This window comes from Pyricularia oryzae, chromosome 2, assembly GCF_000002495.2.
Source record: "Pyricularia oryzae 70-15 chromosome 2, whole genome shotgun sequence".
Classification (NCBI taxonomy): domain Eukaryota; kingdom Fungi; phylum Ascomycota; class Sordariomycetes; order Magnaporthales; family Pyriculariaceae; genus Pyricularia; species Pyricularia oryzae.
This window is the reverse complement of record NC_017850.1, coordinates 7,989,690-8,010,681: the sequence shown is the minus strand read 5'-3', so window position 1 is coordinate 8,010,681 and position 20,992 is coordinate 7,989,690. Positions and strand designations below refer to the sequence as shown.

Sequence of the window (20,992 nt, the reverse complement as noted above, 5' to 3'; positions counted from 1 at the left end):
CGTGAGGTTACGTGATTTTTTTTATGTAATCCTTGTTTTGCCGGTCGGTGATTTCTCTGGGCGGGTGTCGTCAGGAGGGGTGTAACCCCACCTGGCCTCCCTGGTACTGGCCCAACTGTCTGGTCGTAACACTTTGGTAATAGTTTTGACCAAAAAAAGAAAAAAAGATAAAAAACTTAAACTTTACTATGTAGGATTGGTAACTCCTGCGAACAGTTGAATCAATAAAGCCCCACGTTTACATGCACGGTAAACAAGGGGTAGGTTTCTTTTCTTTTCTTTTCTTTTTTTTTGCCTGCATCCGTGGTATACCTGACCCAAAGCCCTGACCTTGGCACCCTAAACCCTGACTGACGTGGTTGTGGTGGTGCCCAGTGCAGATTCCCACTACACAGGCTTGCAAATGGTTTAACATGAGTGCTGGATAGCCAGAGTTCAGTGCTTTACTGTGTAGCCCTATATCTGGTACCTAGTAATTACAAGTTGGTTTCCCTTTGATTTATCACAGCTTTAAACCATTTTGCCGTTTGCGCTTTTCCGTATTACATGTCAAGGTTGAATTTGCTAACATGACGTCGACGTATAAAACTTTGGTGTAATTCAAGGTTGAAGATTTCAAGACACACGTTGTATACCGCCTTACCCGTTCAGGCAGCCTCGCCAGTCACGTCGTGCTCGTCGTGTCGGTGTAGATCTGGAACACTGGTAGAAATGATGGGGTGTGGGAATAAAAGCATGCTACTCAGCAAGATGCGCGAATATCCAAACCAAGCCGAGTAGTGCTCAGTTCGAGCTTCCGGATGTGGTTTCCGTATTATGGACTACAGTGCGCTATGCATACAGTGAGTACATTGAATTTTTAAATCCCTTGACGATCGATTCATAGGAGGCTTCCTCGGGGATGAATGCTTTTTAAGAAGCAGGCTTGACGATACAGAGTCTAGCTTGTCTGTCCCAAAAAGACGAAAGAAACGGCACCGGCTTGTTATTAATCTTACACTACACGTACTTCGCAATACCACCAAGAGACAAGCCAGAGATGTCGTCCAGCACTTCTCGTGGGGGTTGCGATGTGCCGGTGGCCATCATCGGCATGGCCTGTCGCTTTCCAGGCGAGGCGACGAACCCGTGCAAATTCTGGGAACTCCTGAAGGAGGGAAAAGGTGAGTCCCTCTCTCTCTCTCTCTGCCCCGCCCTCTTTTGTCAAAAAAATCAAAAAAAAAAATAAAGTAAAGATAAAAATAAAGACTGACTTGGGTTTCAAAGACGCCTTTTCCGAACCGGACCGGTTCAACGCGTCAGCCTTTTACCACGCCAACAGCAGCGGGCGGCAAAACGTGCTGCCCTGCAAGGGGGCACACTTCCTCAAGGGCGACCCGTACGCCTTTGACGCGGCCTTTTTCAACATGACGCCGGGGGAGGCGCTGGCGTCGGATCCGCGGCAGCGCCTGGCCCTCGAGGTGGCGTACGAGGCCCTCGAGAACGCGGGTATGACGCTGCAGCGCGTGGCGGGCTCGCGCACGGCTTGCTTCGTGGGCGCGGCGGCCAACATGGCCGAGTACAGGGACGGCATCGTCCGCGACTTTGGGAACCAGCCGCAGCACACCATCATGGGCGTCTCGGAGGAGCTAATGAGCAACAGGTTGTCGCACTTTTTCGACCTGCACGGCCCCAGCGCCACTGTCGAGACGGCCTGCTCGTCCAGTCTGGTTGCTGTTCATCTTGCCTGTCAGAGTTTGAGGTTGGGCGAGTCCGAGGTATGTTTTTTTCTTTTGTCTTATCTTTGTTCGTTTCTATTCAAAGGTTTGCATGAAGAGTCAAGGTCCATAAGCGACCATAGAACAATCAAAGAGCAAACCATGATACGAGGAACAAGGTAAGCTGACACGGATTCTATTTTGAACCTTTGCCAGATGGCCGTTGCAGGAGGGGTCAACCTGCTGCTGTCTCCCGACACCTTTATGCAGCTGCAAAACCTCTCGGTGCTCAGCCCCGAGGGACGCTCACGATCCTTTGACGACGAGGGTCGCGGCTACGGCCGAGGCGAGGGTTGCGGCATCGTCGTGCTCAAGCCGCTCGCGGCGGCCCTGCGCGACGGGGACCCGATCCGCGCCGTCATCCGCGGCACCGGATCAAACTCAGACGGCTGGACAAAGGGCATGGCCATGCCTTCGGGAGAGTCGCAAATGCACCTCATAAAGGACGTTTACGAAACCTTCGGTCTCGACTACGCCGAGACGCAGTATGTCGAAGCACACGTACGTGATTTGCGCCCCCTGAGCCCCCCCCTTTTCTTTTGTGTATGATTCGAAACTCGGGAGAAGAACACGCCTGACATTGTAAAATGAAAAAAAAGGGAACCGGAACGAAAGCAGGAGACCCAACAGAAGCTCATGCTATATATAGCACCATTGGACGGGCTGCCAGGAATCAGAGGTTGATAATGGGCAGCGTCAAGCCGAATGTAAGTTTGAGCAGCGCATCTTCAACTACATGGCCATTGGCCTGATGCTGAATTCAACAAATACGCACCCCCCGCCCCTATCTAGATCGGCCACCTCGAACCAGCCGCGGGTATCGCAGGGTTGATCAAGGGCGTACTGGCGCTCGAACGCGGTCTGATCCCACCAAACATACACCTCAACAAAATCAACCGCAAAATCCCACTCGACGAATGGAACATGGAGGTGCCCACGAGGTTGACGGCATGGCCAGTCACCCAGCAACGCCCCATGAGCATCAGCAGCTTCGGCCTCGGCGGCACCAACGCCCACGTCGTCATGGAGGCGCACAATGCCGCAGCCGCCGTCGACGACCAAGACAGCCGCCCCAAGAGCTCCAAGAGGGTGTTTTTCCTCAGCAGTCAGGACCAAGGGGGATTTGCCCGCATCGCCAGCTCGCTCCTCGAGCACCTCGACGGCCTCGGCCCCCTCGCCGCGCGCCCTTTGTACCTTGCCGACCTGGCCTACACGCTCGCCACCGCGCGGGCGGGGCTCGGTTGGGTGAGCAGCTTCGTGGCAGAGAGCCTGGCCGACGTGCGGGATCAGTTGACAGCGGGAGTGGGACGAGAGGCGGTGCGACGACGCAGCAGCGGCAGGAAGCAGCCCAGGCTGGCCTTTGTCTTCACGGGCCAGGGCGCGCAGTGGGCCGGCATGGGGATCCAGCTGCTCTCGAGACCCGTGTTTGCCGCTTCGGTGGCGGCTTCCACCGCCTACCTGGCTCGGCTCGGCTGCGAATGGGAGCCGGTTCGAGAGCTGGAGAAGAGGGGGGACGAGAGCCGGCTCGGCAGAGCAGAGGTCAGCCAGGCCATCTGCACGGTCCTGCAGATCGCGCTGGTCGATGAGCTCAGGTCCTGGGGGGTGCGGCCGGCAAGGGTCATAGGTCACTCGAGCGGGGAGATAGCTGCGGCGTACTGCTTGGGTGCACTGAGCCACTCGGACGCTATCGCGGCTGCCTATTTTCGTGGGAAGGCCTCGGCTGCTGTAGCCGAGGCCTCCTCGAAACAGGCAACGGAAATGGGCATGATGGCCGTCGGGTGTTCGAGGGAACAGGCTCAAGAGCTCATAGCCGGTCAGAATGGTTGTGTCGACGTGACCGTGGCATGTGTGAACTCGCCCGAGAGTATAACGCTCTCGGGACACGCGACAGAGCTTGAAAAGATGGCCGAGGTGCTCCAGGAGCACAGCATCTTCCATCGGCGGCTCAAGGTCGAGATTGCCTATCACTCCCCCCTCATGGCCGCCGTCTCCGACAAGTACCTCTCATACATTTCCCACATAGAACCCAGGGAGGCGTCGGACGCCATGTCGGAGCCTGCACCCATCATGGTCTCGAGCGTAACGGCCTCGGAGGCAACTCCAGACATGCTGGGGCCGTACTACTGGCTCGCCAACATGATGTCTCCGGTGCTCTTCTCGGACGGCATTGTAGAACTGGTCCGACCTTGTATAGACGGCAACCACACAAGAGAAGAAGAAGTCAATACAATTGACATGATGATCGAAATCGGGCCTCACAGCACCCTGGCCGGCCCCGTCGACCAGACCCTGTCGCGCCACGGCCTGCGCGACATGGAATACCACTCGGTGCTGCTGCGCGGCCGCGACGCCGTCGACACGGCCCTGGACCTCGCACGCTCCCTCTTCCACGCCGGCGTGGAGATCAACGCAGCCCGCGCCAACGGCGACGTCGGCGCCAAGCTCCTCACGGACCTGCCCCCTTACCCCTGGAACCACGACCGCGCCTTCGACGCGACGTCGCGCATCCACCACGAGTACCTGCACCGCAAGATGCCGCGCCGCGGCCTGCTGGGGGCGCCGATGCCGTCGACGGACCAGGCGCAGCGGGTCTGGCGCGGCTTCATCCGCCTCGATGAGGAGCCCTGGCTGCGCGGGCACAAGGTCGGCGGCACGGTGCTGCTGCCGGCCGCGGCCATGCTGAGCATCGCCATCGAGGGCGGTCGCCAGCTCGCCGAGCCGGGCAGGACGCTGCACGCCGTCAGGCTGCGCGACGTTTCCTTCTTTGCGGCGCTGGCCCTGCCCGAGTCCGCCGCCACCGAGGTGGTCTTGACCATGCGGCCGCACCTGCTGGGCACGGCAGGGCACAACAGCACCACGTCGTGGTGGGAGCTGTTGATATCCTCGAGCGCCGGGACTGGCCCGCTGCGCGACAACTGCCGCGGACTGTTGTCGCTGGACTACAAGGAGGATCGGGGCGAGCACATGGAGCGTGAGGACGGGCACATTGCCGCCGAGAGGTTGGATGGCTACCGTAGGGTGCTTGACGAGTGCGGTTCCGACAGCTATGCCGAGGAGGACTTTTACGAGCATCTCGCCGGGCTCGGGTTCCAGTACAGCGGGCACTTTCGCAGCGTGCAAGACATACACCCCGGCGACGGCTGTTCAACATTTGGCGTGCGCCTGTCCAGCCTCGAAAACGACACTTTTAGCGCGGGACAGCTGCAGCAGGACCAGCTCCTGTCCAGACCATTCCTCGCGCACGGTGCCACGCTCGACGCCATATTCCAGGCCTGGATCAGCAGCACCCTGCGAGACGGCCACGTTCAGTCCCAGAGGCCGTACGCGCCGACCTTTGTAGCCGAGATGGAAGTGTCTGCCGACTTTCCCGAGCCCAAGGGCCAGCTCCTCCCGGGCGTCTGCCACTCGAGGCGCAGCGGCTTCAAGGAGTGGTCCGTCGACACGAGCCTGTTTGACGAGTCGCGGACCGTGCCCTGTCTCTCCTTTACCGACTTCCGCCTCAGCGAGCTCGATGACGGGACGGGCGGCGTCGCTGCGGTCGGCTCCACGGCGGTGCCCAGGTCGTTGATGGCGCGTGTGCGCTGGGACGATGCGCTCGACCTGATGACGCCGGCCGAGGTGATGAACGCCGTCTCTAGTCGGGGGTTGTCTACTGAGGCGGAGAGCCTGTCGAGGCTCGTGCGTCTGGTGCTCCACGGGCTCAACCCCGGTGCGACGACCGTCGAGCTGGTGCGCAATGCTGTGGAGCCGCGGCTGCTGGCCGACCTGTCAGTGTCAGGTTCAGGTTCAGGTTCACGTGTGCTCTACGCTTCGCCTGACGGCGAGGGTGCCAAGGATGGCGAGGACGGCAAAGCAATCGACTTGTCCCGCGTCAATAGCCCCTAATATACAGCTTATCGCGACTTGCTGCCAGCCGAGGTTGTCGTGATCCCCTCATGGGTCAATGATATGGGAACTGAAGAGCTAGATGAAGTGCTGCAGCGCCTGCTGGGTCTAGCCGCGCCCGAGGCGGCAGTCGTCTTGGCCACCGATATCCGCGGTGTGACCTCGACTCTCGAGTCCAGGGGCTTCACCTGCTCCTTTGCCACCGCTGGAGCGCCCATGTTGTACCGTCGCCGAGAAACACCACCGCCTTCTCAGATGCAGAACGGCGCCCCCACCAATGACGTCGTCGTTGTCGAGCCGGCGGCCGCATCACTAACAGATCCGGCCGTGCAGCGCATCATCGACACGCTCCTCGAGGACCTTTCATCGAATGGCAAGATTGTCCGACACCAGTGGGCAGCCGCCGGGGGACAGCCTCCAACCACAAACGAGGCTGTATTCGCTGGCAAGACCGTCATCAGCCTCCTGGAGCTCCAGCAGCCGTTCCTCGAATCCATGACGGCCGCGGACCTGCAGGCCGCCAAGGCCATGATGCAAAGGAGCGCACGGCTGCTGTGGGTCACGCGCGGCGACGACCCCTCGCTGCACGTCGTGGACGGCCTGGTGCGCTGCGTCCGCAGCGAGAACCCCACGGCAGACGTGCGGGTGCTGCACCTCGGGTCCGAGTCCGAGTCCGAGTCAGACTCCGACCAGGTCGAGAAGGCCCCTAGGCAGATTGCTCGCCTGGCCACGGCCGAGCTGACGTCCAAGGATAGAGAGTTCCGTGCGGCTCAAGGCCGGCTGCAGGTTGCCAGGATCGTCGAGGACCCCGAGGGTGATTCCTTGGTCGCCGAGCATCTGGCCGACTCGAAGCGCCTTGTCACGTTGAGCGAGCTCGACTTTCCCGTAAAGCTGGCCATCGGTCAGCCGGGACTCTTGGATACTTTCTGTTTCGTCAATGATGCTGCTGTCATGACGGAACCGCTGGGTGATTTGGACGTCCAAGTCCAGGTCCATGCGGCCAGTCTCAAGTAAGTTCCCAATATCAAAAAGCCCTTCACGTTTCTTTTTTCCCTTTTCGTCAGCTAACGCTTTCCCCAGTTTCAAAGACGTCATGGCCGCCATGGGAATGATAGCCCTACCCGCATTGGGCTCCGAGGCCAGCGGTATCGTCATCCGTGCCGGCAGCGGTGTGACCAACGTGCAGGCGGGCGATCGCGTGGCCATCCTGTGCCCCCTGGGCACGCACAAGACCCTCGTAAACGTCAAGTCCAGCCTCGCCACAAAGCTGCCAGACTCGTTGACCTTTGAAGAGGCCGTGTCCGTCCCCGTCGCATACATCACAGCCTACCACGCACTCGTCAACGTCGCCAGGCTATCCGCGGGCCAGTCGGTACTCGTCCACGCCGCCACGGGCGCCGTCGGACAGGCCGCCATCCAGATAGCCCTGCTGCGCGGCCTCGTCGTCTACGCCACGGCGGGCTCCCCCGAGAAGAGGGCCTTTTTGACCGAGCGCTACGGCATCGCCCCGTCCAACATCTTCCACTCGCGCGACGCCAGCTTCGCAAAGGCCGTGGCCCGCGTCACGGGCAAGAGGGGCGTGGACTGCGTGCTCAACTCGCTGTCCGGCGAGCTGCTGCGCGCATCGTGGGACTGCGTCGCGCCCTCTGGCAGCCTCGTCGAGCTCGGCCTGCGCGACGTCGTCAACAACACCCGCCTCGACATGAAGCCCTTTGGCAAGAGCATATCCTTTTCCTTCTTCGACGTCAAGGACCTGCCCGAAACCACCCAGGCGGGGCTCCTCGGCACCGTGTTCGAACTCGTCCGGTCTGGCCGTCTGACCCCCGTTTCCCCCATCACCACCTACCCCATCGACAGGGTCGAGGAGGCCTACCGCACCATGCAGCAGGGGAAGCACCGCGGCAAGATCGTCCTCACCTTCCCCGCCGCGGCCCGCGTGCCCGTGCTGTTCCCGGCCAAGGACTCGCTGACGCTCGACCGCAAGGCCGCCTACCTGCTCGTCGGCGGGCTGGGCGGGCTGGGCCGAAGCCTCTCCCAGCTCCTGGCATCTTGCGGGGCGAGACACCTCGTCTTCCTCTCGCGCTCGGGGGCCGACGCGTCCCCAGCCGCCAGGGACCAGATCAAAAAACTCCAAGCCGCGGGCGTGCAGGTCCACGTGCTGCGCGGCGACGTGGCCGACGACGAGTCCTTCCTCGCCGCCATGCAGCAGTACGAACGCCGCGCCGACCTGCCCCCGATCCGCGGCGTCGTGCACCTGGCCGCCGTGCTCCGCGACGCCGTGCTGGACAACATGACGCACGACGACTGGGCCGCGGCGCTGCGGCCCAAGGTGCGCGGCTCGCGCAACCTCGACCGCTATTTCGACCACTCCAGACCCCTGGACTTCCTGGTGCTCTGCGCGTCGGTGGCGGGGCTCTGGGGCAACGCCGGCCAGGCTGCCTACGCCGCGGCCAACACGTACCAGGACGCGCTGGCGAGCAGCCGGCGCGCGAGGGGGCTGTCCGGGGTGGCGGTGGACTTGGGCATCGTGCGGGACGTCGGCATGGCGGCCGAGCAGAGCTTCGGGGCGCGGTTCGACCAGTGGGCAAAGGTCGTTGGCATCCCGCGCGACGTCTTTTTGGCCTTGATGAAGAGTTTGATCAGGGGGCAGAAGCAGCTGCTGCTGCAACAGCAGTCAGGGGCTTCTTCGGACTGGCCACCGCCGCAGGTCTGCTCGGGCCTCGGGTCGGCCGAGATGTGGGCGACGCACGACATCGTGCCACCGCCGGCCTACCATTCCGACCCACGCTTTTCCGCGCTGACCGGCGGTGCCGCCCGGTGGGGCTCGAGACCGCAGTCCGCCGAAGGGAGCGATGGCAGCCGCTCGTCGTCGTCCTCGTCGTCGTCGCTGGCCTCCCTGCTGGCCGGCGCCACGACCAAACCCCAAGCTGCAGAGTACGTGACCGAAGCCCTCGTGCACAAGGCCGCCGGCATTCTCCAGATCCCACCCGTCGAGGTCGACCCGTCCCACCCCCTGTACGAGTATGGCGTCGACTCTCTTGTCGCCATCGAGGTGCGCAACTGGATCAACTTGGCAATGAATGCCAATATAGCTTTGCTCGAGATTATGGGCGGCGAATCCATCAGCCAGTTTGCCGTCAAGGTAGCGGAGCGAAGTACTCTGGTGTCGGTGTAGATTTGGCGTCACTGGTAATGTCAGAGATGAAGACTATGAAGGCATAATGTGGAAAAATGACGTGTCAAGGGCAATGCAGAGCTTGCATGACCACTTCAGCGCTACGACTTCATTAATGAATATAAAGCTACACGCCAGTGTCGACAGATTAGTAGTTGGATCAAGTCTCACATTTTAATAAATGCCGCCGCCCTGCAGCCGGTTCACCAGTTCAAACCAACTAACTAGGGTGGTGTGTGCTCGTCCAGGAACACATCATTCTTCCCCTCGTTTAGCTCGGCAGCCTGGTCGGCCTCCCTTACCCTTTGGCGCTGCAGTGCTGCGTGCTAGACAACACACGGCTCACTCCAACTTTATTTGACACTAGGGCGCCATTGCGGCGGACGAGCTTCGTGCGGTGGTGGCTAAACTTTAGTGCTTGTAAAGCTGATTGCCAACATTCAAGCAAGGCTTCTGATTATTTTCTGCCGTTTTTGCTCTGATGGTGTCTGAACATGGGGTAATGACAACAGCTCTATCAAATCAAGATTGGACTCCAAAGGGCGACACATGTCCGACGTTCGGGTAAATGCAAACGGGTTAATGCGAAAGGACGCCAAAGTATCAACTCCTATACTGGTCATGATATGTACCTATGGATACAAGTTTAGTACAAAGCTTACCTGGGACACTTGCTGTTGTTAGTTTGTCCAATGTCCAATGGCGGGATTGGGGCTGAACCATCCACCATGTTTACTGCAGGCCACGCAGGCGGTATTTAAGCTCCTTCTAGGCGTGAATTCAGCCATCAACCAGGCGCTACATCTTTGAGTAGGACCTCGGCAAACGTCCCAACAGCATGCATAAGAACACTAGCTACCGGCTCACCACCCCCGGGTCCGGGTGTTTCTTGCCAAAAGTGACCCGCCGAAGACACCTCGTGGGCCCGGAATTTCGACCCTGGGACCCCCTGGAGCCTGGCCGCCCACTCCCTCATGCGACGATTCGACACAAAGACGTCAGTGTCACCGTAGACAACCACAGACGGACTTTCGACGAGCTTCTGCTCCGCCTCTTCGAGTTCGCTTGGCGGAGGGAACATGGTCGAGGCTGCCCTGACGGCCTTGGCCGTGACGGGCTTTTGTGTGGAATTGCCTGCTATGCCCCCGGCGTCGACCTCCCCGTCGGTCATGACGGTTGTTGGAAGCTGGCTGGAGGACCTTCTGGTTGATTTTGCGCGCCTAGTAAGCCCCGGGAGGGAAAACGACAGGGTCGTCAGGTTCCCTGCTATGCTCAACGGCGGAGACACCATCAAATACGCGGTCCTGGGATTCGGCGGGTGCTCCAAGACGGGCAGCTTCTTCACTTCTGCCTCTTCCGCTGAGTTCTGCCCTTGTCCCGTCCTATCCTCTTTACCTTCATCGAGCACCGGGACGTCCCACTGGCCACTGGGTGGCCTGCCGGCGTGTGGCAATGACACGGACCTCCTGTCCGACACGGACCGCCTCCCACCTCCCGCACTCGCAGTCCTCTGCGGCGAGCCAACCTGCCCGGACAGGGACTGGTGGTGGTGATGCCTGCTCGTCTTGGCCAGCAGGTCGGCGACGCCGCGGCGCAGCTTCTCCTCTGCGTCGTCAAAGGACGCGCGCAGCGGCGAGCGGTCGTAGCTCTTGCGACGGCCGGTCACGTCCTCGTCGCCGCCGATGCGCACGCCCAGGGACTTGCGAGGCGAGTCGCCCAGGCCGCGGCGTTCGCGCTCGGCGGCCCGGCGGGCGGCGCCCAGGATGGTGTTTTGCGAGTCGGCAATGCTGCGCGCCCGCAGGCGGATCTCGGCGGCGTTGGAGCCGGCTTCGGGGCATACAAAGTGCTGCAGGATGGTCGGGAGGGAGGGGATCTGGGTCGTGATCATGGCGCCGTACGAGTAGCCGGCAAAGAGGAGGAGCGGGGATAGAGAGCTGGGTGGGGGCGGGTTGCTTGTTGGGTTTAGGTTGGTGGTGGTGCGTGTCGGTGGTGGCGGCGAGGATGGGGATAGGGCATGTCGCGTCGACGGCGGGGTGATTTGCCGCTCGTCTTCGATATCGGGTATGGGCGTGATGGGTCGGCTGTCGAAAGCGCTGGTGCTGTGGTGGAAGGGGTCCAGGAAGTGGGCGTAGTGACAGGCGAAGCCGGCGACGGACATGTAGTCGGCGCGTTCGGCTTTTGCGGTCCAAGAGGTCCTCCCGGCCGAGCCATGCGCGCCACGAAAGTTAAATGTGACGACAAGGAAGCCGGCACGCAAGAGGGTCTCGGCGACGAGGCCGACGATGGCATCATCGTAGCTGCCGCCCATGGGCGCATATGGATGGGCGACGACGGCGGCGTGGTGGCGCCATGGCGGGGCTTTCGGGGAGGGCGACAGTGACCAGGGGTGGTAGACGCGTACGGCCAGTATTGTGCCGTCGTGAAGGCTCGGAAGGGTGAGGCTAAGCGTCGGGGAGGGGAGCATGGTCTGGAAAGCACGTGTGGTCCTTTGCCGATCTGATGGATGCCGAGGAGGTCTTGGCTCCTAGGTACGGCAATGTCTTGGTGGTTGTTGGTGGTGGTCGACGTTGTGGGCCTTGAAGCGCCGGGCCTCTAGGAGATTGCGGCGCGTCCGGTGTTGTCGAAAGATGGGGCCGAGTGACGTAACCGTGCCCGCAGCCAGTGGCTTTTTTTGGGGCGAGCAATTGCACTGATCGGCTGATCAGCGAGGCAAACCTCAATAGAAATCCACCATTTTTGTTTTGTTTTCGCTCTGGCGAGCGCGTCAACTTGAGAAAATCCCAATCCAACACAACATGGAACATCTCAACAATAGATGGTCTTGCTAGACCAAAATAAAATGTCTCGACTAGTGTGAATTACCTCACTTCGTTCCATACATCAAACTTGGTATTGCTGTGTCTCGTGGCAGGAACGACTAAGCACGCGACCATGCCTGGCGAATCACGGTCGAGCGGCAATCGAGCAGTGTTCCATTCCACTGACCCGGAGCAATTATTTGGTAGCAGGCGCTTTATCCGTCGCCCTTCAAAGTCGCCCTTCAAATTGCTCGCCTAACCTAGCTTAGCTAAGGTAAGTAGGTACCTAGTTACCTAGGTAATTAAGGTAGGTACCTTACTTTCTCAAGGCTACATTGTTTGCTCAAGGCTACCCTGCACAAAGATTACCTCTGCAAGCTCTGGTTCCAATCTCCCAAGCAACCGAACCCAGTCAAAGCTCCCACCCAACTCCCTACAATTCCTTATCTCGAACCAATGCAGAGGAGAAGATTAAATCATCCGTAGTGCGGTCAGCGGTCAGTCGCCGCTAGTTTTTGGACTATATCCCACGTTTCCCGCGGGTACTGTATGCGAGGACCTTGGCAAGCTTGGGAGCAGCTGCAGGCCAATCCCAACTGTCCAGCTCATGCAGTTTGGGCTCTGAGAAAGCAATGTTTCGTCGCTGCTTGCTGTTATTTGGCGCACTGTCCGTGGTTCCTTGACCCCGGAATTTCCACGGAAATCCCCAGCACTTAACCTTTGTTGATCCTCATGCAGATCAAACTCGAGATGAAAAGACAAGAGTCTGACTGCCGTTTGCCTTACTGCCTTGGCCTTGTACATATGCAGACATGAGCACATGTCCATCAAAAACAGGCCCGACGTTGAGGCCCGACGTTAGCGTGCTGTCAATCCACTGGTCCTGAATATCTCTCTGCCTTGTTCCCCTCGTAATCCCGAGCTCTTGTCTCGGAACCGACCTAATCGGACCTAAAATAGCTCTCCTGCTCCGGAGCATTAACGATGGGGGGAGGAGCCAAGTCGCAGAAACAAAACCGTCTCATGCTAAAAATTTCCCACCAGAGATAAGGGACGAACGTTGCATGATTGAAATGTTTGGCGGTATCTGTGAGTGTAAAAATGTTCGGACATCTTCCTCCTAATGTCCGGCAATCCAATGAATTTTTTTTTCCCTCTTTTATCCGATTCTTCCTCTTTTTTTGAACAGATGGCGGCAGTTTATGACATTACCTTTTCGTCGGTTAGATCATTTCTCTGATATTGATGCATCAAGCACAAGGGATTCGCCGGAACATGCAGCTGTGCTGCGCTTCACCGAAACAGGATCGATATAACCTTAGCATACATATGCTATCCTCTCACCTCTTGAAAGCATTGTAAATAACGGCTGCTTTCGTCAAACTCTAAGATTTTCCGTGTCCGCCATCAAACATCCACAATCGACTCAACCGCGACAATGTCACAGTCAACAACTATTTCCATTTGCAAACCTGCACTCCAAACTGAAAGCGCGGAGCTGGATAGTCAGGTCGACTTGAGCAGCCAACCCAGCTCATGGGGGCTAGTCAACACTGTTTTGTGAGTTCTGACCGACTGCATGGCCGTCTGTACACAGGACTGACATCTGCCCAGGCGCGTGGATGTTCTCTTGATCAACGCACTCGTCGTGCTCAAGCTGGCCATGCACTGGTGCTCGACGTCAGAGCAGCCCTCAGAGCCACTACCGAGCCCACCACCGTCATGCTTTCCCCGGGAGGATGGAACGTCGGAATGCTATGAGAGCCGTGGGAGATGCGGGTTGATTGTACCAGCCGTCCTTATTGCTCTTCTCCTGGCGTGCATGCCGGTGGTCAAGGCCATTGTCGACACGCGGCGGCAGTTGCCCTTATCGAGTCTGAGACCCGCTATACGGCAACGGCGACGGTTGTCTACCAAGCGCAAGACGGTTAGATGGGCGATATGAAATAGACTTTGGTATTTTATATTGGAGTTGTCAAATTGCCAAACTTTGATCCTCTCATGATTATTAACGGGAATGATATATGATGTTGTGTTGCCATGTTTTTAACAATGCCAGCCTGGTCCGGTCCAAAAGCAAAAAGAATATCACGGGAGATTAATCCTCCGCACCCTTGTTGAACCCCCAAGATGTTTAAAGCCGACAACGGAAGAAATCCAGACACAAGCCGTCAGGAGAAAAAAAAAATAGGAAACAAATGGATCAAACAAAGCCCCACGCATAAAGAGCCCACACGCAGTGCGACGCAGGACAACATATGCATCTAGCGAGGTTTGTGTGGGCAAGGGGTACAAGGGTGATGCAACCCAGCCCACCAGGAATCCTCGTAAAAATCTTATCAGATCATCTGATTACTTGGCAATCATGGACCATACCAGCACGTCATTGGCCTCACCGGCCTAGCTGGAACCTTTGTGTCCCCTCCCAGACTTTGCAGTAGGCTGGTACACCCCACTGCGGCATTTCTCTGGAGAAAAAATCTTACATGGCAAAAGGAAATTGCTAAAAGACTTGCCAATGCAGGCAGCTGAGGACGGCGGTGCATTGGATAAGGGTCCCGAGAGCTGCGGAAAAGTTGCCCACTTGGGAACCGTCAATCCGGGTTGAGTGTGTGTGTGTGGATGGATAGGGGGGGGGGGGGGATGGGGCAGTATTTTTTCCAATGACGTTCTATGACCCTGTCCCTGACTTTGTTGTCTCGGGGATTTTTATCGTGTTGGTCTTTACGCCAGAACCCATCCAAGCGTATTCCCTAGTTGTCCTGCCTCATCTACACGCATCACAACGACGTGCACAAAACCCCCCAAAATTATGGCCTCAATACAACCAGCAACGAGCATAGAGGCTCCCGCCGTCGAGCGGGAGAGGCTCTCGATCCTGCACGGGCCGGTCGACCCGCCGCTGGTGGACTTTACGCTGGGCGAGCTGTTGGAGCTGCAGTGCCAGCAGTACGGAACCGAGGAGTGCGTCGTGATCCCCTGGACGGGCGCGCGCTGGACCTACAACGAGCTGAACCAGCAGAGCTGCCTGATCGCCCGGGCGCTGCTGTCCATGGGCGTCGGCATGGGCGACCGGGTGGGCATCATGGCCGGCAACTGTGAGCAGTACATTGCTGTCTTTTTCGCCGTTGCCAGGATCGGTGGCATCCTGGTGATTCTCAACAATACGTATACAAAGACGGAGGCGCAGTATGCTTTGGGCTTTACAGGTATGAGTTTTGGGCTTTTTTCTTTTTTCTTTGCCAAGTTTATATGGTCTTGGGAAGCCCGTCGCTGACTGCTTCGTTTCTTGGACTTATAGATTGCAAGGTATTTTTTACTACCCGCCACATTGGCCGACTAGACAACGAGCTACTGCTGGCCGAGCTGGCCGAACAGCCAGGCTCTCCAACGGTCGTCATACTCCGTGGCGACTCGGGCAGGTTCATGACGTGCAAGGATGTGTTGCACAGCGGCATCAGGTACAGCCCGCGCAGTCTGCACGAGGCGCAGCTAAAGGTGCTTCCGTACAACGTCTGCAACCTGCAGTTTACCAGCGGGACGACAGGCAGGCCCAAGGCTGCCATGTTGACACATCAGTAAGTCCAACTTTTCTCGTCGGGGTTGATGAGATTTACAAGACCATTATACAAAGACCATTCTGGCTAACACAACCCAACCCAGCAACCTCGTCAACAACGCCCGCTACATCGGCGACCGCATGCGTCTCACACCTGCAGACGTCTTGTGCTGCCCCCCTCCCCTCTTCCACTGCTTCGGGCTCGTCCTGGGCATGCTGGCAACCATCACGCACGGCGGCAAGGTCGTGTATCCTGCCGAGGTCTTTGATGCGCCGGCGACGCTCCGCGCGGTCCAAGAGGAGGGCTGCACCGCGCTGCACGGCGTGCCGGCCATGTTCGACTCCCTCCTCGCGCTGCCGGAAGCCCAGAAGCTCAAGGCGTCGGACCTCAAGCTCCGCACGGGCATCGTGGCGGGGGCGCCGGTGCCGCGACACCTGATGGAGCAGATGGTGTCCCGGCTGGGCATGGGCGAGTTCACCAGCAGCTACGGGCTGACGGAGGCGAGCCCGACGTGCTTCAACGCCTTCACGGACGACGTGGTGTCGCGGCGGCTGACGACGGTGGGGAGGCTGATGCCGCACGCACACGCCAAGATTGTGGACCACGACGGCAACGTGGTGCCGCTGGGCCGGCGCGGCGAGCTCTGCATCGCGGGGTACCAGCTGCAGGCGGGCTACTGGAACAACTCGGAGAAGACGGGCGAGGTCATGGTGCGGGACGAGAACGGCGTGCTGTGGCTCAAGACGGGCGACGAGGCCGTGTTCGACGCCGACGGCTACTGCAGCATCACCGGCAGGTTCAAGGACATCATCATCCGGGGCGGCGAGAACATCTACCCGCTCGAGATCGAGGAGCGCCTGGTCCAGCACCCTGCCGTCGCCACCGCCGTCGTCGTCGGCCTCAAGTCGGAGCGCCTCGGCGAGGTGGTTGGCGCCTTCCTGGGCCCCGCCGACAGCCACGGCCAGAGGAGCCTGCCCGACGACGCCGAGGTGAGGGAGTGGGTCAGGGCCAAGCTGGGGAGCCACAAGGCGCCGTCCCATGTGTTTTGGCTTGGGCAGGGGGGAGTGCCGAGCGAGGTGCCGTTGACGGGCAGTGGGAAGGTGAGGAAGTTTGAAATGGCGAATCTGGGGAACAAGTTGATTGAGGACAAGGTGAAGGCGAAGCTGTGATTTATTTACTTTTTTTTCTCTGTCTCTCTTTCTTTCATTTTTCGTATTGCAGGCTACTACTCTGTATTATTTGACATAATCACTACGCACAAAATAGGGGCTAGAGGCAAAAAGAGGCAAAAATAGCATCTAAAACTAGACTAGTAGAGGTATCCAAAATCTTGCGTCAATCTGACAATTCAACCTCGCATCTTCACAAAACATCACCAGCCCGAAAACGTCCTCGGTACAAGATTTCCCGCACCTCTTCCAAGACCGGGCAAATACGGCACAAGGATTCCGGCGGCAGATGACATCCTGCAAGTCTCCGAGTGTCGGCGAATCATGAACCCAGTGGGCTCCACCACAAGTTTATCAGATCCGCACACTAGCGTCCTTTTTGACTTATCAGATCATCAAAATCCTACCTCTCTCCACTCGTAAGGGTTCGATTGGATCGCAAGTCGGGTTGTATTGTCCTCGTTTTCCCTCGTTTTTCGTTTATTTTATTTTTTCCTGGTTGACCCTCCTTGTTAGGGTTTTCCAGAGGGGCTGGCCAGACTCTAGAGCGCCAGGGAAAATTCTTCCCACACCCACATGATGCCATCGTCTCGTGCATATGCAATAATGCGTAACACGGTCGGCGTCACTGCTTTGCTGCTACCCACCCCGAATACGCCGAATACCACGTAATGCCCCTGGTTGTGGATGATGTCGTAGAGAAAAAAGCCCGCGGTGGAGAGCTGAGCTGCCTCTGGAAATTGGGGTTGTGGCTTTGCTGATCATGTCTGCCGTCGGACGGAGTTGATCTTTTCCAGTCTCTTTTGTTGTCGTCATTGTTCCTGCGTTTTTTGTTGCAAACATCACCTCTTCAGTCGAAAGCTCGCTGTAGTACCAAGTCCAAGTAGAGCACGATTGTTCACCCATTGAACTAAGAGACGATTCCCAAAAAGCCACTTACACACATCACGATGCCTCCACCAGCTCTTTCCTCACTCGACTCCTCCACGACCGTCCTCCGCCTCCCCCATCCCTACCACACGCCCTACGCCGTCACAAAATCCAGCCGCACGCACGGCAGTGACGAGCTCCCTCTCTACCAGCTCGGCATCACCAGCACCGCCCCGGCAGGCCTCGCCGCGGACCGGGCCAGCCATGCGGTGCTCCACAGCGACGGCATCTTCTTCACGGAGCCGACGGACCTCAAGTCGTCGGACCGCCCCCACGAGTCCAACAACACCCCCTGGGGCCGCGCGCGCCGCTCCCCGTCGGTGACGGCCCTCTGGGACGCCAAGAGGTCCGCGCTCCCCACGCCGGCCCAGCTCTGGCTGCTCGCCTACCTCGTCTTCACGGTCCGGCCGGCCGAGGAGGCCTTCCGCCTGACGCTGAACGACGGCACCAGCACGGCCGAGGGCCCCCGGGCTCTGGGCTCACGGCTCAAGGACCTGATGCTGGCGGTCGACCACCCGGTGGACTCGACGGACGGCGCCGCGGCGCCCCCCTCGGAGCTGCTGGTGCTGCGCTCGACGTTTTGGCAGGGCGCCGGCTCGCCGTTTGGCCCGCGGCCCGTGTGGGCGCCCGACGAGGCCGGCACGTCGTCGTACCCGCTGGCGCCGCTGGACGGCACGCTGACGGCGATCCCGGGCACGGCGCTGTGCTGGCACCCGCGCCGGCCCGCCAAGCCCCGGCCCGGAAGCGTCGTCTACAGCCGCTACGTGCCGCACCTGGCCGAGACCTTTAGCATGGTGGCGCTGGACTGGACCGACGACGCGCACCTGGGCCTGTTCCACGCATGGCAGAACGACCCCCGCGTCAGCCAGGGCTGGAACGAGACGGGCACCCTGGACCAGCACCGCGAGTACCTGCGCAGGCTGCACGAGGACCCGCATCAGTTTGCGGTGCTGGCGGCGTTTGAGGGGGTGTTTTTTGCCTATTTTGAGATTTACTGGGCCAAGGTTTGTTTTGCTTCCCGCCCCTTTTCTGGGAGTCACTAACTTACTGTTGCCCGTGTATTGTTCTAACCATTTTTCCGCTTCCACAAACCACAGGAGGACCGCCTCGGAGCCTACTACCAATCCGGCGACTTTGACCGCGGCCGACACTCCCTGGTGGGCGACGTGCGGTTCCGCGGCCCGCACCGCGTGTCGGCCTGGTGGTCCAGCCTGATGCACTTTTTGTACCTCGACGAGCCGCGGACCACGGCCGTCGTGGGCGAGCCCAAGTCTGCCAACAGCACCGTGCTGTCCTACGACTTTATCCACGGCTTCGGCGTCGAAAAGTTTGTCGACCTGCCGCACAAGCGGAGCGGGCTCATGCACTGCTCGCGCGAGAGGTTCTTCCAGCTGTGTCCGCTGGCCGAGAACGACAAGGTCGTCGGCGGCACCGGTGTGGGATTGGTGCCCAAGTTGTAAAATGTGGACTTTTTGGGATGGGAATCAAAAAGTAGAAATAGTCTAAAAATGCATGTGGTTTCTTTTTTTTTTAAAAAAAAAAATAGCTCGTAAAGTTTCATGTACATATCTTGCATACGAACAAGTCGGTCATCACGACTGGGAATTGCCCTAGAACTAAATCTTTTCCGTCTCCTTGTCTCCCCCAAGCCTCAGATAATTCCAGCAAACTACAACTGTCAGTAAATTCTCCATTTCGTCGTTAGTAGTTTCATCAAGTCGGATACTCACTGGAAAACCCTAAATCGTTACCGAAAAACATCTCGGCAACATCCTCGCCCGAATTCGTCCCTGCGTCTGGGCTGTACGACACTGCCTTTTTGCCAACCGCCAACCCGATCATGGGCGGGAACTCGCTCAGCTTGATGGGCTTGGGGATGTGCTGTCCTGCGCTCATCTCCTGCAGCATCAGCTGGTGCATGTTTGTGGCTGCGCAGAAGCCCATGTGCATGGCACCGCCGCAGCGCTTGATCCCGGACCAGTGAGCCAGGTCACCGGGCGCATAGTGGTACTCCGCGTTGGGAATCGAGGGTGGGAAAGCTATGCTGTTTTTTTTTGAACATTTCTGTCAGTTTGCCGTTGCGTCATGGGCGTTATGCTGACGACGTCCACTCGACCACCAAGACTTACCTGGGCTGGATCTTTACATAACCCTCGACATCCAGCGCCTCCACAGGCAAATAACTTGACGTTGGCACACTCTTGGAGATGGCCATGATGACATTATCAACCACGAGCCTGTGGCCATTCTCAAACCTCGCTTCCACCGCCTTGCCACCATCCTCAGTCGTCACCTCAACCTGCTCCGCGATCCGGTGGCCCATCAGGACCTCGACGCCAGCTTCGCGGAGCAAGCCGAGCGCAACGTCCTTGCACTCGTCCGACAGGGCCTCGGACGACAGCAGTCTGTCCCTCGAGTGCGCGAGCGTCACCCTGACGTGCGGCTGGATGAGCTTGAGCTCGGCGGCCATCTCGATGCCGACGGCACCACCACCGACGACAAGCACGCCGTTGCGCGCGCCCGACACGGCCTGCACGTGCGACCCCGTCTCGAGGAGGTACTGCTTGCGGCGCAAGGACTGCGGGACGACGGGCCACACGCGGCGCAGCCCCGAGGCCGCCACGAGGAAGTCGTAGACGATAATCTCGTCCGAGCTTGGTTGGGCTGCTGCCGCGGGGTCCGTCCGCGTGATGGTTGCGGTCTTGGTGGTCGGGTCTACGGTCTTTGCTGTGCCTTGGATGATGCGGATGTTTGGCCGTTGCAGTGCTGCAATGTCCGAATACTTTACCCAGGCTTTTTCGGCGAAGCTGCTCGATGCGAGGGCGAGAGGGGCGCCTATTATGTGGACTGTTTGCGGGAGGGTGGTGGAAAAATGCTGTCAGTAACGAGGCCAAAGAGGTGCCACTGAATATTAGGCAAGGAAGTCCTAGCACTAACAGAATCCATCCCGCTCGTCGACGATGGTGACATCAACGTCGATGGGAATTTTGGAGGCCTCTGAATCGTCAACTCTTGCACCACATCTTGGGCTGTTGCCCGTGCAGAGATCGATCAGGTTGAGGACAGCAGAGATGCCAGCATAGGAACCGCCGACGACGAGGACCTTGTAAGGTGAACTTTGTGCAGAGACGGTCATGTTTGCGGATACAAGTCAAACTAAAATAGCAGCCGGAATAATAGTTTGTGAGGATTTGATGTGGTTACTACGGACCCAGGTGCATCAATGATCAAAGAACAAGAGTGGCGATGGGCTGGTCTGGGAAGATGTAATGAACAACTAACTGCGCACGTGGGATCGCAGCCAACAAAAGACGCGCACCTCGGCCATTTTAGATCCCGCGCCGTGGATGAGGGGTGGCCCGGGACTGGGTGGGCATCATGTACATCAACGCACTGCCATGCCATCGTGATGGAGACGAATTTGCTGGATCGCCCCGGTACATGAATATGTCTTGTGTGCCCAGGCTTGTCAGGTAGACAAGAGAGAAAAAAGAAAAAAAAAACTGGCCCGGACTAGCTGCTTCGGATACACATGTCCGATGTCGCGGGTCGGAGAACGAGCAGACCCCGGCAGTAAAAATGTTCATCCATGTCGAATTCCTGTCGTTTGGTTAAATCCAAGAGAAGACTGTCATGTCATGATGGGGCCCGCTGGAGCAATTTCTTTATCAGATCCGCATCTGATAACTCGGAAGTGGGTATGGTGCGGGGCGAGGGG

General features: G+C 58.6%; 6 protein-coding genes across 7 annotated transcripts; 4 read left to right on the top strand and 2 right to left on the bottom strand.

Annotated features, from left to right (window-relative positions):
- Window positions 1–1,039: 1,039 nt before the first annotated feature.
- MGG_08285 (mycocerosic acid synthase) lies at window positions 1,040–8,817 on the top strand (the record flags this gene model as incomplete). Its single annotated transcript, XM_003715750.1, has 7 exons — window positions 1,040–1,163; window positions 1,267–1,757; window positions 1,914–2,242; window positions 2,407–2,464; window positions 2,550–5,553; window positions 5,671–6,652; window positions 6,723–8,817. 7 exons carry the CDS (start codon window positions 1,040–1,042, stop codon window positions 8,815–8,817), a joined length of 7,083 nt encoding a protein of 2,360 aa, XP_003715798.1.
- A 531-nt stretch (window positions 8,818–9,348) lies between these two features.
- MGG_12477 (uncharacterized protein) lies at window positions 9,349–11,426 on the bottom strand. The gene has a single exon (XM_003715749.1). It carries the CDS (start codon window positions 11,279–11,281, stop codon window positions 9,605–9,607), a length of 1,677 nt encoding a protein of 558 aa, XP_003715797.1. The 5' UTR covers window positions 11,282–11,426; the 3' UTR covers window positions 9,349–9,604.
- A 119-nt stretch (window positions 11,427–11,545) lies between these two features.
- Window positions 11,546–13,667, top strand: MGG_08287. 2 transcript variants are annotated; one of them, XM_003715747.1, is made up of 4 exons: window positions 11,546–11,922; window positions 12,426–12,704; window positions 12,871–13,175; window positions 13,230–13,667. In XM_003715747.1, exons 3-4 carry the CDS (start codon window positions 13,054–13,056, stop codon window positions 13,558–13,560), a joined length of 453 nt encoding a protein of 150 aa, XP_003715795.1. In that variant the 5' UTR covers window positions 11,546–11,922; window positions 12,426–12,704; window positions 12,871–13,053; the 3' UTR covers window positions 13,561–13,667. The 2 variants fall into 2 exon arrangements, with proteins under 2 accessions (XP_003715795.1, XP_003715796.1); XM_003715748.1 differs by having other exon boundaries at window positions 12,426–13,175.
- A 582-nt stretch (window positions 13,668–14,249) lies between these two features.
- Window positions 14,250–16,544, top strand: MGG_08288 (short-chain-fatty-acid-CoA ligase). Its single transcript, XM_003715746.1, has 3 exons — window positions 14,250–14,824; window positions 14,917–15,193; window positions 15,279–16,544. The coding sequence occupies exons 1-3, from the start codon at window positions 14,428–14,430 to the stop codon at window positions 16,342–16,344; spliced, it is 1,740 nt and encodes a 579-aa protein (XP_003715794.1). The 5' UTR covers window positions 14,250–14,427; the 3' UTR covers window positions 16,345–16,544.
- A 414-nt stretch (window positions 16,545–16,958) lies between these two features.
- MGG_08289 (aerobactin siderophore biosynthesis protein iucB) lies at window positions 16,959–18,929 on the top strand. The gene is made up of 2 exons (XM_003715745.1): window positions 16,959–18,278; window positions 18,372–18,929. Exons 1-2 carry the CDS (start codon window positions 17,295–17,297, stop codon window positions 18,732–18,734), a joined length of 1,347 nt encoding a protein of 448 aa, XP_003715793.1. The 5' UTR covers window positions 16,959–17,294; the 3' UTR covers window positions 18,735–18,929.
- Window positions 18,752–20,875, bottom strand: MGG_08290 (uncharacterized protein). The gene is made up of 4 exons (XM_003715744.1): window positions 20,212–20,875; window positions 19,404–20,121; window positions 19,005–19,318; window positions 18,752–18,943 (listed from the first exon to the last, which is right to left on the bottom strand). The coding sequence occupies exons 1-4, from the start codon at window positions 20,408–20,410 to the stop codon at window positions 18,891–18,893; spliced, it is 1,284 nt and encodes a 427-aa protein (XP_003715792.1). The 5' UTR covers window positions 20,411–20,875; the 3' UTR covers window positions 18,752–18,890.
- Between the last annotated feature and the right edge of the window lie 117 nt (window positions 20,876–20,992).

Excerpts from the sequence above, each read along its gene's own strand:
- MGG_08289 (XM_003715745.1), top strand. The coding sequence starts at position 17,295 with ATGCCTCCACCAGCTCTTTCCTCACTCGACTCCTCCACGACCGTCCTC. Across the intron at positions 18,279-18,371 it reads TTGAGATTTACTGGGCCAAG|GAGGACCGCCTCGGAGCCTA; the intron begins GTTTGTTTTGCT and ends CACAAACCACAG.
- MGG_08290 (XM_003715744.1), bottom strand. The coding sequence starts at position 20,410 with ATGACCGTCTCTGCACAAAGTTCACCTTACAAGGTCCTCGTCGTCGGC. Across the intron at positions 19,319-19,403 it reads TATGTAAAGATCCAGCCCAG|CATAGCTTTCCCACCCTCGA; the intron begins GTAAGTCTTGGT and ends AAAAAAAAACAG. Across the intron at positions 18,944-19,004 it reads TAACGATTTAGGGTTTTCCA|TTTGCTGGAATTATCTGAGG; the intron begins GTGAGTATCCGA and ends TGACAGTTGTAG.
- MGG_08288 (XM_003715746.1), top strand. The coding sequence starts at position 14,428 with ATGGCCTCAATACAACCAGCAACGAGCATAGAGGCTCCCGCCGTCGAG. Across the intron at positions 14,825-14,916 it reads GTATGCTTTGGGCTTTACAG|ATTGCAAGGTATTTTTTACT; the intron begins GTATGAGTTTTG and ends TTGGACTTATAG. Across the intron at positions 15,194-15,278 it reads GCTGCCATGTTGACACATCA|CAACCTCGTCAACAACGCCC; the intron begins GTAAGTCCAACT and ends AACCCAACCCAG.
- MGG_08287 (XM_003715747.1), top strand. The coding sequence starts at position 13,054 with ATGTCACAGTCAACAACTATTTCCATTTGCAAACCTGCACTCCAAACT. Across the intron at positions 13,176-13,229 it reads GGGCTAGTCAACACTGTTTT|GCGCGTGGATGTTCTCTTGA; the intron begins GTGAGTTCTGAC and ends ACATCTGCCCAG.
- MGG_12477 (XM_003715749.1), bottom strand. The coding sequence starts at position 11,281 with ATGCTCCCCTCCCCGACGCTTAGCCTCACCCTTCCGAGCCTTCACGAC.